We start from the raw sequence: 15,316 nt of genomic DNA, 5'->3' as shown, positions 1-15,316 counted from the left end.
TGTAACGCCCTTAGAAAGCCTGAAGGCGGTGCTTGGTTTTCGGGGCCCCGTACGCGGCTAGGCTCCCAAAAAGTCCCACATATGTGGTATCCCCATACTCAGGAGAAGCAGCAGAATTTATTTTGGGGTGTCATTTCACATATGCCCATGGCATGCGTGAGCAATATATCATTTAGTGACAACTTTGTGAAAAAAAAAAAAAAAAAAAAAAAGTTTGTAATTTTCCCGCAACTTGTGGCAAAATATAAAATATTCCATGGACTCAACATGCCTCTCAGCAAATAGCTTGGGGTGTCTACTTTCTAAAATGGGGTCATTTGTGGGGGTTTTGTGCCATCTTGGCATTTTATGGCCTTCAAAACTGTAATAGGTAGTGAGGAGTGAAATCAAAAAATTACGCCCTTAGAAAGCCTGAAGGCGGTGCTTGGTTTTCGGGGCCCCGTACGCGGCTAGGCTCCCAAAAAGTCCCACATATGTGGTATCCCCGTACTCAGGAGAAGCAGCAGAATTTATTTTGGGGTGTCATTTCACATATGCCCATGGCATGCATGAGCAATATATCATTTAGTGACAACTTTGTTAAAAAAAAAAAAAAAAAAAAAAAGTTTGTAATTTTCCCGCAACTTGTGGCAAAATATAAAATATTCCATGAACTCAACATGCCTCTCAGCAAATAGCTTGGGGTGTCTACTTTCTAAAATGGGGTCATTTGTGGGGGTTTTGTGCCATCTTGGCATTTTATGGCCTTCAAAACTGTAATAGGTAGTGAGAAGTGAACTCAAAAATTTACGCCCTTAGAAAGCCTGAAGGCGGTGCTTGGTTTTCGGGGCCCCGTACGCGGCTAGGCTCCCAAAAAGTCCCACATATGTGGTATCCCCATACTCAGGAGAAGCAGCAGAATTTATTTTGGGGTGTCATTTCACATACGCCCATAGCATGTGTGAGCAATATATCATTTAGTGACAACTTTGTGTAAAAAAAAAAAAAAATTTTTTTTTTTGTCATTATTCAATCGCTTGAGGCAAAAAAATAAAATATTCAATGGGCTCAACATGCCTCTTATCAATTTCCTTAGGGGGTCTACTTTCCAAAATGGGGTCATTTGGGGGGGTTTTGTACTGCCCTGCCATTTTAGCACCTCAAGAAATGAGATAGGCAGTCGTAAACTAAAAGCTGCGTAAATTCCAGAAAACGTACCTTAGTTTGTAGATGTGACAACTTTTGCGCAAACCAATAAATATACAATTATTGACTTTTTTTTTACCAAAGACATGTGGCTGAATACATTTTGGCCTAAATGTATGACTAAAATTGAGTTTATTGGATTTTTCTAATAACAAAAAGTAGAAAATATCATTTTTTTTCAAAATTTGCGGTCTTTTTACGTTTATATCGCAAAAAATAAAAATCGCAGAGGCAATCAAATACCATCAAAAGAAAGCTCTATTTGTGGGAAGAAAAGGACGCAAATTTTGTTTGGGTACAACATTGCATGACCGCGCAATTACCAGTTAAAGCAGCGCAGTGCCAAAGTGTAAAAAGACCTCTGGTCATTTACCAGCAAAATGGTCCGGTCTGAAAGTGGTTAAAGCTGCTAAAGCCAATATTAGTCCAAATCTTGATTTTACACAAGACGATGTCCTTCTAAACAGTGTTCAGTTTCTCAACTACAAAGCACCAAAAAGGTAATATTCAATGCAGCAAGGTCTCTGGCCTCGTCCAGTCTAATGAGAACTTTCCCAGCCAAAGATAGCCAACATTGTTGTGGATATTCCACTACTCTCTTGCGCTAATAAGCACTCTTCCACCATAATGGTATAATGTAACCTTTTGATCCCATGTCTCCCCTCGTTCCCCATTCCCCAGTAAACAGACATTACCACATTCTTACGTCCTCATCTCAGCATCACTGCCTTTCTTAGCAGTCCCCTTGCTTTTATTTCCAACATCACAAAAGCTATAACAAACAGGAAGCAATGGCTACAACAGCCAATCACTCCCTCAACACACAATGACATCACAGGAAATGACCATATAAAGATGTAACACTGGATAAATGGCAACAAAGGAAATACAAAAATGACTAGGGGAGTCGTATGGGAGTGTCTGGGTGGGGGCAGCGTGCACAATCTCCAGGTCCCTGTCTCTGATCACAGGAAGCCCGAGACTATGAACACCTCCCCCAACCACAACGATTCAGAGAATCCCGTTTTTATCATTTGTTTGTGAATCCTTATTCTACATTGTTCCAGAGAACAACGCATACCCGGACTATTCTACTGTCCTTGTTGACGAGAGATTATTGGAAGGTGTACACTAATGGGGCCACAAATATATCGATCAGGCACACAGGGGTGACACGAGCGCACACTCGTTAAACCAATAATGTCTTTGCAGAGCGAACACACCCCCACCAGACGATCGTTCTGTGCATCACACAGGGGCCCTTAGCTGGTGGACATGTCCCCACTCTGCAAACTCTTTTCTACATCCCCAAGGAGCTTTTCACTACCAAACGGATCTCAACGAGCGTCAGTCTGCCCCAATCAGCTCTTTAGAGCTGGCTGTGGGAGCTCTAACACTGGGAGACTCTTATAACAATACATTAAAATACATCTTCATAAAATTTCCACAACATCATCCTTCTGTATGTGGTGGGTTGCGAGGCAAGGTGGACAAAGTTAATGGGTGCCAGACACTCCTTGGATGTAAAAGAGGTTTTATTTAGCTTAACAGTTCTTTTTATATTTTGGGGGAAAGAGGGTTAGGGCCAGGGCCAGGACACCCTTAAGTAGTTGCAAATTCAATTGGCAGACTCAGACTTCAATGGGAGGACAGCCTTACAGAGAAAGGCCCCAGCAAGGTGACACATCGGCACATGCAGGAATGCTGCCCCCTATGGCAACAGTCTAACAGTTCCTAACTCAAATGTAACAGTACCTTCACTACAGTTCAACACTGAGCTCCCGGTGTCTCAATAGACCCTCTGATTCACTGACTATGAATCCCTTGAGCTCCTCCAATATTTGTGGTGGTACCTCCCTCAAACATCACCCACACTTCCCTTCTGGGTACCTAGCTTGGTGCTCCAGGTACGTCTCAAACTACACCCCTGCTAACCGGCTCAGCCCCTAGCTTGACTCACAAGGCTGCTCTGCAAGCATCACCTCTGCTGGTTGGGTCTCTGACTTGATCACCTGCCTGAAGTTTTCCGATTCTCCATCCGTTCAGTGAGAATGCTGCCCTGGTACTCATTGTGGTACCTGGTAATAAGGTTGTTGGTCCCTTTGTGGAGACAGTTTCCCTTCTACCTCCGACCACTGATAGGTTCTGCGGCCGACAGAACCATCACTTCTGGTTGGTCGGATAGGACCTCACACAGCCTAGCAGCCAGATGCCCCCAGGATAGGCCCAATCTCCGGCCTAGCAGCCCGGGGCACACAACACACTTCCACCCAGACAGCCGTCCAGGTGGCACAGAACATAAATCACCTGACTCCACTCGGATATATAGGCCCTCCCAGCAGGCCAAGGGATCCAAGAAAATCCCTGCCCATTGGCTGAGATACCCCATATAACCATAACCTGGCCTTGAGTTGTCCTTCTCATATCTAGTACCACAAAGTGCCCGTCCACCTAGTGGCCACCTAGTGTTAGAAAAGTACAACCAGGCCAAGCTTAAGGAGAAATCAATGGGTCTTTAACAATTGACTAGGGTAACTACTCCTGGCAAGTAAATTTGTGAGGAGCATCCCCGACTAAACCCCAGGGTGCTACATCAACATTATTAAAATGTTTTTTGTATAATAACAGTTATAATTTCCTCTGTGGATTTACCAAAAGAATGCAAATTAGCATGGTTAAATGTATGTACTGAATCCAATAAATTCCTGCATATTTGACTTTGGAAAACTGTTTACCATGTGCAGGAACAACTTGCGGCACCAGCATCTCAATTATGTATGCTATAAAGAGGGGCAAAGGGAGTGCTGACAGACCCACTCCAAGCGTAAGCTTATTAGAAGAATAATATGAGCAACTGTACAAGGTTTTCTAAAACATTTCCCTACATGACTGACAGCCAGTGCTGGCCGCAGGGAAGAAATCAATGTTGCTGCAACTGTAATCTAATGAATATAGTATAGGCACATTTAACCACTTGCCTACTCTACTAATGGGCACTTTCAACCCCTTCCTGCCCAGACCAATTTTCAGGTTTCAGCACGGTCACACTATGAATGACAATTGTGCGGTCATGCAACACTGTACCGATATGAAATTTGTATAATTATTTTTGAGACAGATAGAGCTTTCTTTTGGTGGTATTTAATAACCACAGGGTTATTTTTTGCTTAACAAAAATTTTGAAAACAAAAGAAAAAAAAAAACGCACCTTTCTCTTCATTTCTGTTATAAGTTTGCAAATAAGCAATAATGTGCGCTGAGGCTGCACTGATGATCAGTGTAAATGTGTGCGATCGCTGGATAGCCGGCTATTGGCTTTCCTTTCCTCGCACAGTGACAGTGCTATGGAAAGGAAATGCCGATAACCACCATTTGTGTACATGGGATCAGCTGTGATTGGACACAGTTGATAACATGGTAAAGGGTCATTGTGATTGACACTTTACTTTGATCAGCTGTGGACACCAAAGGACACAGCAATCACAAAACACGCACAAGCACGCAGGGGGGGGGGGGGGGGGAATGGGAGGACATCAATGGATGCCCTCCCATGACTGAACAACCATGCAGTAGGAATCTTTCGGCGACAGCGTGGTTGGCAAAGGGTTAAAGTGGTTCCAAAGGCTGAAGGCTATGCATGAAAGTAAAAAACCTGTATGCAGCTCCCCCTAATATTTACCTGAGCCCGATCTCAATCCAGTGATGTGCAAGATGGCTCTCTCCCTCTTCATTGGCTCAGACACAAAAGCAGGAGCCAACAGCTGCTGTCAAACACAGTCAATGGTCACACAGAGGGGCCCCATAGCAAGTGGCTTAGCTCTGGGGGCACTCAGCAGGGCGAATGAGCCCAGAGCGCAGACGAGGGACCTTAGAAGAGGAGGATCAGTGCTACTCTGGGCAAAACCATTGCACAGAGTAGGTAAGTATAACATGTTTTTTTTTTTTTTACTGTATATACTCTAGTATAGGCCTAATTTTAGGACAAAAAACAGTGAAAACTTATTGACTTGAGTATAAGCCTAGGGTGAGAAATTCAGCAGCTACTATAAGTGGAAAAGAGGGTCAATAATGCCCATCTGCATGCCTCACTCTGCCCATCTCCCTGCACTGTGTCCATCTACAGCCTCATGTACCTGATCTCCGGTGCTGTGACATGCAGTCAGTCTAGTTGGCGGTCGTACGGTATAACAATTTCCCATCAGTGAGTCAGTGTTCCGCCTATTACGGATGAGGAGAAGGCAGGGATTTTTTTTACACGGGATGCCGCCGATTAGACTGCATGTCACAGCACTGGGAAATCAGGCCCATGAGACTACAGATGGGCACAGTGACTCAAGTATAAGCAGAGGGGGCTTTTTCAGCACAAAAAAATGCTGAAAAACATGACATATATACGGTAATACCTTTAGTATCACTAAGCAAAAAAAAAAAAAAAAAAAAAGCACAATGTTGTAATAAAGCAGAATTATGGCTTGCCATTAAAAAAAAAAAAATAAATAAATAAAAAAAAAATGCCTAATCTGAAAAGGGGGAATGGGGGCGCTTTAATTATTTTATTATAAACTTTTTACATGGGCCATTTTATTTTTACTTTTTTTTTTTATCAACTTCATTGCCATCACAAGGGATGAACAACATCCCTTGTGAAAGCATGGGATGTAATGAAAATTAATAATTTCATACCACGCTCAAATGCGTATAAACAAAAACAGAAACAAAAATAATAATGCAATCAAATAGTGTTCAAATACCAATGTAAATTTTCACTAATAACGTTCACAAGCCACCACCGACGATTCCTCAATCAAGTGCACAGTGATGAACAAATTCAGGAAGTAGAAAGTGCCGTCTGCCACCAGTTTTAGGCAAACATCCTACTCATCAGATTGATCAGACACCCATGACAGGTGTCAGTTAAGCAGAAAGGTAAATCAAGATGTATCTACCAATGCAGAGGCCTTTCACCAGCGATGTAACCAGGTGGGATTCGCAAGTCCTCCTCTTCTCGGGTTCCTCCTCTATGCTCCTGGCCTCTCCCTCCTGTTGAGTGCCCCCACAGCAAGCAGCTTGCTATGGAGGCACCCCAGTCAAGTCACAGCTCTGCGTGTCCATTCAGACATGGAGCTGCGGCCCTGCCCCCTTTCTCTCCTCATTGGCTCACTGACTTAAACAGCAGGAGCCAATGACATCACGCTGCTGTCTCAGCCAATGATGAGGGGAGTCCCAGACAGCCAAGTCTCTTGAGCAAAACCACAGCTCTAGATGGGCCACAGGTAAGTTTTGGGGGGGGGGGGGCTGCTGCACACAGGAGGTTTTTTAGCTTACGCATAATATGCATTAAGGTAAAAAAAACTTTGCCTTTACAATCACTTTAATGCCAGGAGGCAGAGTGCCTTCCTGATCACGTGTCTGCCATGAGCGGCTCTTGGGTCACATGATCGGGAGTCAGCAGCAGAAGAATTTATGACCAAGTGCTGCTGCAGACAGTTAAGTCAGCGCAGTGAACGCACTCTCCGCACACAACCTCTGGCGCATATGTGCAGCGGTTGGGCCCACTTTTCTTGCCACCACGTGTGTTATACAATCAGGAAGTGTTTAAAATAGTACAAAAAGAAAAAATACACAAATATAAATTTACCATTACCTGGATAAATCGTATTGTTTATTTGTTGTTTCATCTACCAAGATACATTCCACAGGCTGTGCTGGACAGGCATATTTAGTGTACCACTTGAAGTTATATGTGTAATTGTCTTCTTTCTAATATTCCAGAAAAAAATAAAAACACTGAACTCATTTTTCATAGGGGACTTGTTACATTTCAGTACACAAATATATCATTTCTAATCCTTTTTTCAATTGATAATACTGTATTCTCGTTATGAATTTTAATTGAACCTACAATAAATACCTTATTCTCTCTTTTGTTTAACTTTGGTTATCACCTGTACAAAAGGGTGATAAAAAGGAGTCAGCACCCTGAGCCATTTCGGTCTCTATTCATTTGCACAGTGCTGTCAGTCTAACGCTGTCAATTTTCTTACAGGATCAAGTACAGCCTCTCTTTCACTGTACATCCAACAAAATGAATGTACCCCATTCACACCCAACGTAGTCGGCTGCATTTTTGACTGCACTTTAACTGCATAGACAGTCCACAATCAATGTAACCCTATGGGCATTGTTCACATTATTGCAATGCAGTTAAAAAAAAAAAAAAAAAAAAAAAGAAGTACAGCATGCTGCATTTTTCCGCACCACAAAAACACTGCAAGGCATCACAGTGCACACAGAAGCCCAGGGAAAGAAAACAAAGAAGTGACCTCACATGACAAAGGCATATAGAAAAAAACATAAACGAACATAAAAATGCACAGCAAATATATGCATATGTGCAAGGAAGAAACATGCAGTAGGTGTGAAATTTCTAGTGTGAATAGGCCCTTACTAAACCGTGCTACTGGGGATAGAGATATGGCCGTAATACCTGAATTAAGGCTGCATTCACACCTGAGCGTATCGTTTTCAGGCAGAAAATCGTGAACATTTACAGTGTTTTTTTACCGTGTGCAGGGCAAAAGATCACCAATGTAAAAAGAAAAAAAAAAAAAACGCCCAAATCTGCCCGATTCCAGTGACAAAAAAGGGTCCAGAACTTGTTTGAGCTTCAGGCGACTTGCAGCGGAGATGTGAACAGTCTCCATTGAGAATAGATTTTTTTTTCCCCCCTCTAGCGTTTTGTAGCTTCAGGCTTCAAGCTACAAAACGCTCAGGTGTGAATGCAGCTTTAGACTATTTTATAAGAATTCTAAATCCTCTAGTAGGTAGTTCGCAAATGTGCATTTGTCTGGAATCTGATTTAAGTAACCTAATTTACAAATAAGGTACTAAATGCACCTGAGGATATTTTCAAGCACTAATAATGTATATATTCAGTTCCAGAAAAAACAAAACAAAAAAAAAAACAAAAAAAAAAAAAAACACACACCACACTGTACTGGCACGCAGTTAAAAAGCATCAAAAATACAACAAAACGCACCAGACCCCAGTACAGGTATGATTACCTGATATTCTGGCTGACCAATATCTGCATCTCTATCACACAAGAAAGTAAAACGCGATGAGCGAGGGGTTTTCTTATCATCGTTGTAGGGTGTTCCTCCTGTGTAGCTTAGCTGGATCATTCCATCATAGTATAAAAGTTTGGAACTTGCTACACCAATATTCCAATGACCACTCTTCCTAAAAAAGATATACACATTGCTGGTAACCAATACTACTTTTACACATGCAGCAAAAATGATGAAAATTTTAAAATGGCTTACGATTTTGTTACTTGACATGCTCCTGAGCCAGTGTCACAGGGTTCTTGTGTTACATTGCTGCATACATTTAAATAAAAGTCATACTGGTCAGCAGCAATACTGTAACTTTCATTTTTCTTGGTTAGTGGTGACAGGTCAAAGTAAAAACCTGAAAAAATAGAAGAAAAACAAGGGATAAACAATTAAAAAAAAATACTTTTTATAGCGGTATGAGATAGAGATATATATATATATACACACACACACACACACACACACACACACACACACACACACACTGACCAACTAGTATATCTACACTCAAAATGACAGCTCCAGAGCTTGCCCTTTTAAAATCCAATGCAGTAAAGCAATGGCAGTTCCCTTATTTGTTTTTGCATTTTTACTTTAAAGGGTACTAGTATTCAGCAACAACAAATCTAAAAACTATAAAACAAAATTAAAAAGGGAAAAATAATATTTTAAAACCTGTAAAAGAATATAAAGGTCTCCATGATCCTTCTGGGGATGAAACTTGAAGCGATATTAAACACTTTTTTATTTTAAACATACATGTTCTACTTACCTGCTCTGTGCCATGGACTTGCACAAAGCAGCCTCGATTTTCATCATTAAATCAGAGTGGAAAACACATTTTAAGCACGGGTTAAATGGCAATTGTCTAGGTTTAGAGGAATAAGCTGTAATACTTAACCCTATTCCTTGCTCCAGCAGGATGACCAGACCAGAAAAGCCTCCTCTCTAAGGTGCTCCCAGGTGCAATCCCACTCCTGCCATCTCCATGTACAATGCTGGGTTAATAGCCTAACATTGTATGTGATGATGCCAAGAGGCTGCTCACAGCCCAGAGCACTGGAGGAAGAGAAAGACAGCGCCAGAGTGGGGGGTTGGCACGTTTCATACAGGCCAAGAAACCACAAAGAAAAATTCCAAGCTCACTTACCAGCCAGCCTGCAACAAACTAAATTGTCCTAACAGTTCACTTTAAAACCAGGGGTTTAGATTGCACACATTTGCAAATATATGCGTGAGCAGCAGAGGCCATGTTATGGCATCCCAGTGTACTGCAGTTCTAACTCTATACATTTTGTTTATACATTTTTGTCTGCAAAGTTGGAGCACATATATAATAATGGATAGATTGAGGGCAGGTATGCCGAGGGAGCCCACCCCTCAAAGGCATAGGGACACACTGGACACCCAGCAATATCACAATGGCAGCATAGGTATCCAGTGTGCCCCCCATCAATTCACTGCCATGCTGGGTGTCCAGTGCGTCCCTGTGCCTTTAAGGAGGAGTGGGCTCCCTCCAGACATACCTGCCCCCAACCGGTCCATTATTATATGTGTTCCAACTTTGGAGGCTTCCAAAATTTATAGTTAGGACTGCAGTACACTAGGGTGTTGTAACGCTGCCTCTGCAACTTACGCATATATTTGCAAATGCGTGCAAACTAAACTCCTGGTTTTAACATGAATTGTTAGACAGGACAATCGGTTTGTAGCAGGCTGCCTTAGTAAGCAAGCTTGAAATTTTGCGTTTTTTTATTTTTTTTGCTTTTTACATGCGTCACCCTTCTATGTGCTCCTTGCTGCAAAGGCAAGCTACAGGCTGGGGTGGTGGCCATTTGTTTGTATCACACAGGCATCAGCTTGTATAACAGCAGTGTCAACGGCAAGCTATGACAAAGCATTTGCAAAGCTTTCCGCAAGATTTGTTGAACATTTTAAATGTACCATTTACTGTATCTCCAGTTTGTGAAGGTTGAACACAGAACTTAATGAATGTGAAGATTGCCACTTTAAAAAAAGTTGCTAGCAGGCTTCAGAACTACTTGAAGCTTGTTGAAAGTGACAATCTACACTCCCATTAAAATCGGTGTATAAAATTTCCCAACAGGAGCTGAAGGTCACTTTAGAGGCTGGGAAACGCAGCTCGAAACTTTGCAAAAGCTTGCTGGTCACACTGCTCTTATACAAGCTCAAGCACAGAAACAGGCCAAAAGGGAAGCATTTCAACTTCTTCATCTCTCCCTAGAAGCATTTGTGTGGGGTCCCTGCAGGGTTTCTTTTGCTTCTTCTAGCCAGGTGTTGGGCTTTATTAAATCCTTGTGACACAAAAAAAGGTTCCTGTGCAGCTAATCTGGTGGCTTCAAGTAGATTTATGGTACTTAGGCTCCATCTATTAAATATTAAAAAGTGAAACATGTATACTTTATTAATTACTGGTAATTATATAGCACCGACAATTTATGCAGTGCTTTGTATAAAATTCATATTTTATTTTGGCTAGAACCATAAAAATAAAAAAAAGTATATATATCTTTTTAGATTTGAAATATGGTTTATTAATATTCTGTGTTATGCTCCAGAAGGTGGAGCTTTAGACTAGGCTGATAGTAGTTAAATCACATTGAAATGAATGTGTTGCACAATAATGAAGGCGTTTCAAAACTTTTACAAGCTGCTTATGAAACAAGATCATGTGTGCTGAGAAAACAAAGACCAAATGTTGCATAAACTCACCAACATGAGGATCAGACACTCTGCAATTATCTCCTTCTGTTTTGGATAGGACACAGGCTGCAGCAGTGTTCCACTCAAACTCATACAGGCAGTCATCTGAATGCTTCAGTATAGGGGGACTTTCGAGGTTTCCTGAAAACAACGCAGATGTTGTCGTTAAAGAGATGTGATACAGAAGTAATTTAAAGTGTCACTAAACCCACATGAAAAAAATAAATGAAAAAAAATACACACCGATCTATAGATGGTGTATTACATGCTGCTCATACTCACTCAGTCACTATGAGATTCATTTTCTGTATCCTGCAAAAAAACTTGGTTGATCCTGCTGCTCTCTATTTCCCCCTTCTGTTCATGTCCCCAATTCAGCTAGGGATTTTGCAGTTGTGGTGTCAAGTCTGCACATGCTCAGTTTCCAGTGAGTTTCTAGGCGGAGCATTTTCTCCCTATCAAATCTAAGCAGCCCATGTGACTATAGCCACACATGTGGGCTATACACAGTGGTAAATGACAGCCCACTCCCTCTCTCCCTCCCTCCCTCCTCCATGCCCACTAACCAGCTAAACACAATGGGGGTGGAATATACCATGTAGATTAATGGAGACTTCACCTTCCTCTTATTCTAAAACATAGGCTGCAGGGATGCGACACAGCCTGTGACTGACAAAAATCCACCCACACCATAATTCCACAAAATAATAAAGATTTGATTTCTAATATATATATATATATGTATGCCATCTTAAAATCGCTTTCATTGATATTAATAATTTATTTAATAATTAATTATATATTTTTACTCTGTATTCCAAAGGCGTTTTTTTTTAACATGTGACCAGAGGACTAGAAGTTCCTCCTGCTTATGTTTCCCTGCAGACATGCTGGGAAAGATCTGTCTCATGTGACAACAGTATATCGATTAGGAAAAAGGTACTTAGATTTTTTTTTTTATTAAAATAATTACAGTGCCATCATCCACATACAGAAATAGAAGGGACATATAAATTAAACATTGTGTGTTTAATATCACTTTAAATGAAGGCCTTTCGCACATAGAGTTTTAGATAAAAATGCCGCTTATACTGGCATTTATCGCTTCTTTACGCTTGTAAAAGCACCTCAATGTTAGCTTTTGTGGTCATGCACATTGAGGCGTAACATTAGAGTGCTTTCTTTCTGTAATAGGCCTCATGCAAATAAGCATTTTTTTCTGATAGAATTTGCTAGTAAAAAACATTTTTTTTTTTTATATATATATATATATATATATATATATATACACACACATTTTTTTTTTTATTAGTGCCAAGTTCGGGGCAAGAACAAAAAACCCTATTGCGGATTTATTCTACAATATTGTTTATTGGTTATTGTGAAACTTGTGCAGTTCCTTTGTTGCACATTTTCTCTATTTCTCATGTGCTGCATTTCTCTTGCACGCTTTTAGCATCTAGCAATAGGCTTGTGTTCTTGATAATGTGTAAATACAGTATATGAGCTAGGATAGTAAGTGGTAAATAATTTAAACACCTATACGCAGGTGCTCAAAGGGTCCGATTACCCTTTTTGGTTTGGCCAGCTTCTTTTTCAGCTCAATGAATATATGCTTGTTGTTTATGAATAATAATAAAATAAAACCTGTTCAAACCAACAAGAAACATGTTTTGTACAGATGTCATTGTTTCTACAATTTTTATACTAATGACAGCTCTGTGGTTGGATATTATGAGCTTGACTGGCTGCAGTCTAGTGTCTGTAGGCACTTTTTATAAGGAATCACGCACATACAGCTTAAGAAACACCGCTTATACAGGCGCTCAGCATTTAAATGCTTGCAAAACCACCTCTACCTTAGACTATGTGGCCATAAATTATAATTCTTTCCAGTAGAATGGATTTACCATCAATCACCATGCACACAAACATTTGTGTGTGAATATATATATATATGATTATATATCTATCCATCTATCTATATATTAGTCCAGTAGGTAAAGATTGCCTTTCACCTGCTGGCACAGAAGAAAGAGGAGATCTCTCAAAAGCAATGGGATACCCCTTCTTGGATATTTGTCACCCCCCAGTGGAAGATTCCCTGCTCACACCCTGTTCCTGTAAAAAAGCAAAAATTTGAATTACCCATCACTTTTTGCATCTGTAGGGAGGGAGAAACTTCACAGTGATAAACAGGGGCGGTCCATCCATCAGGGGAGACCGAGCACCACCCCCTCTCTCCAAGCCACCCCCTATATGCAATGGATAGATTCATGCATAGGATGAATCTATCCCTGGCCACCCCCTATTTATGCGTCCTTTCAGGGCACCGGGCGCATGAATTACAGTGGCCAGGATTTTGTTTTTTGAAGCACCCGATTAGAGCCAGCGGCTCCAATAGGCCTCAAAATAGGATGGGCTCGGGTCGCAGAGGATGCATCCGTAGCCCACCCAGGTGTGTTGCAACAGCAATCCTATTGGATGCCTAGGAGGAGGGGAGGAGACGCATAGCAGAAATGAGGAGGAAAAGTGCTGCTGCCCGATGCCTGGTTACCCGGTCCCCGCCGATGCCTGAATGGCCAATCCATGTGCCTCGGATGCCCAATCCCTGCTGCCGCTCCTCAGATGCCCTCCATCTATATGGGGTATGTGCCGGTGGACTGACTGGCAGACAGCAGGCTTGGGGGGGGGGGGGGGGTGAGTGGTTCTGTCAGTTGTTTGCCCGCTAGAGATTATGAAAAAAAAAAGTTTCTAAAACACTGATAAATATAAATAAGCTGCTTTACATCAATTTTAATGGTTTTAAACTTATAACTAAAAATTATTGCTAATCAGTCTCAACTTTCCCTTTAAATTTTACTAGTTATGTATTTAAGAAATAGAATAAAGTACAGAGGATACACGATACCTGGACTGCATATAAGCGTGATATTGGTTTGAATTCTCTTTTTTTCTGCACACACTGAACCCTCTGTGTATTCAAGTACAATGTGATCGCCAACCAGCTTTGGAGGGGACAAAAACTTCCCTAAATTTTTGTTTTGCTCGGAATCTGTAAGAAAACAATAAAAGCAATAAAGTATAATACCCCAACAAAAATAAAACACATAGCTGGCATATAGTATTACAATTCCCAATTCTTACCCACTGCACAAATTGCAGCATCCTCCTCACAGCCCGCAGCACCTCCTCTCTGTAAGACCTCATGGCACACATTAATATAAAAACGATTCTTGTCATCAGGGTTAGTGTTCAAAGCCTCCCAATTCTGAGCTGTGCTGGACTCTGAAAGAATTCACAAATTAAAAAGGAAATGCAGTGTACTATTTGCAGTGAAAACATTCTAAATATGTCAGTGTTAATCGTTTAATAACAAAAAGGCATGTACAATGTCGTTCACCCTGGCGTTTTTAAAGTGTCATTAAACCCACATTAAAAAAAAAAACAAAAAAAAACTACTATCAATAAATGCTGTATTACATGCTGTTCATACTCAGGCACTTTGAGATTCTTTTTCTTTATTCTGCAACAAAACTTGGTCGATCCTGCTGTTCTATCTCCCCCTATTGTCCATGTCCCCAGTTCAGCTAAAGATTTTGCAGATGCGGTGGCAACACTGCACACGCTCATTTTTCAGTGAGTTATTTTTTATGCTGAGCATTTCCTTCCTATCACATCTGAGCAGCTCATGTCACAATAAAGTCACACATGTGGGTATATACAGAGTGGTAAATGACAGCCCACCAACGAGCTAAACACAATGGGGGGTGGGATATTACATGTAGATTAGTGAAGGCTTTATCTACCTCTTATTCCAAGACACAGGCTGGAAGGCTGTGACACAGCCTATGACTAGCAAAAATCCACCCACACCAAGATATTTCAACAAAATAAGATTTAAATTGTCATACAAATGTATATTTAAAATCAAAACAGTTTATTCTATTTATTTTTACTCCGTATTTCAAAGGCAGTTTTTTTTTTCTATTTTGAACATGTGACCAGCAAGCAGAGAATTAGAAGCTCCTGCTTAGGTTTCCCTGCAGACAGGCTGAGAAAGATCTCGGTCATGTAACAGCTGTATATCAATTGGGAAAAACACTTAGAACTTTTATTAAAAAGATGACAGTGCCATTATCCACATACAGAAATAAAAAATAAAAAAAATAAATAAAATAAAACACAACAAGGAGAGGGGTGCCCCTGAACAAATCATAAACACTTTAAGAAAAGCACATAGGTGAGCTGGATACTGTCCAAGAGCAGGGTCAGGATGGATGATGGG

At 40.9% G+C, this 15,316-nt stretch overlaps 1 protein-coding gene across 1 annotated transcript in view; it reads right to left on the bottom strand.

Annotated features, from left to right (window-relative positions):
• Positions 1–15,316, bottom strand: part of IGF2R (insulin like growth factor 2 receptor) — a 211,975-nt gene that overhangs the window by 103,041 nt on the left and 93,618 nt on the right. Inside the window, exons 12-17 of the mRNA XM_077486170.1 lie at positions 14,176–14,316; positions 13,940–14,083; positions 11,038–11,169; positions 8,512–8,659; positions 8,251–8,428; positions 6,830–6,945 (exon numbers count right to left, since the gene is read on the bottom strand). Coding sequence (XP_077342296.1) covers positions 6,830–6,945; positions 8,251–8,428; positions 8,512–8,659; positions 11,038–11,169; positions 13,940–14,083; positions 14,176–14,316 — 859 coding nt within the window. The remainder of the gene's footprint in view (positions 1–6,829; positions 6,946–8,250; positions 8,429–8,511; positions 8,660–11,037; positions 11,170–13,939; positions 14,084–14,175; positions 14,317–15,316) is intronic.

Source organism: Lithobates pipiens, unplaced genomic scaffold (assembly GCF_037356315.1).
Source record: "Lithobates pipiens isolate NorthernLeopardFrog02 unplaced genomic scaffold, aLitPip1_a1.2 Scaffold_18, whole genome shotgun sequence".
Taxonomy (NCBI): domain Eukaryota; kingdom Metazoa; phylum Chordata; class Amphibia; order Anura; family Ranidae; genus Lithobates; species Lithobates pipiens.
Note: the sequence above shows the minus strand (reverse complement) of the source record. Positions and strands in the feature narration are given on the sequence as shown.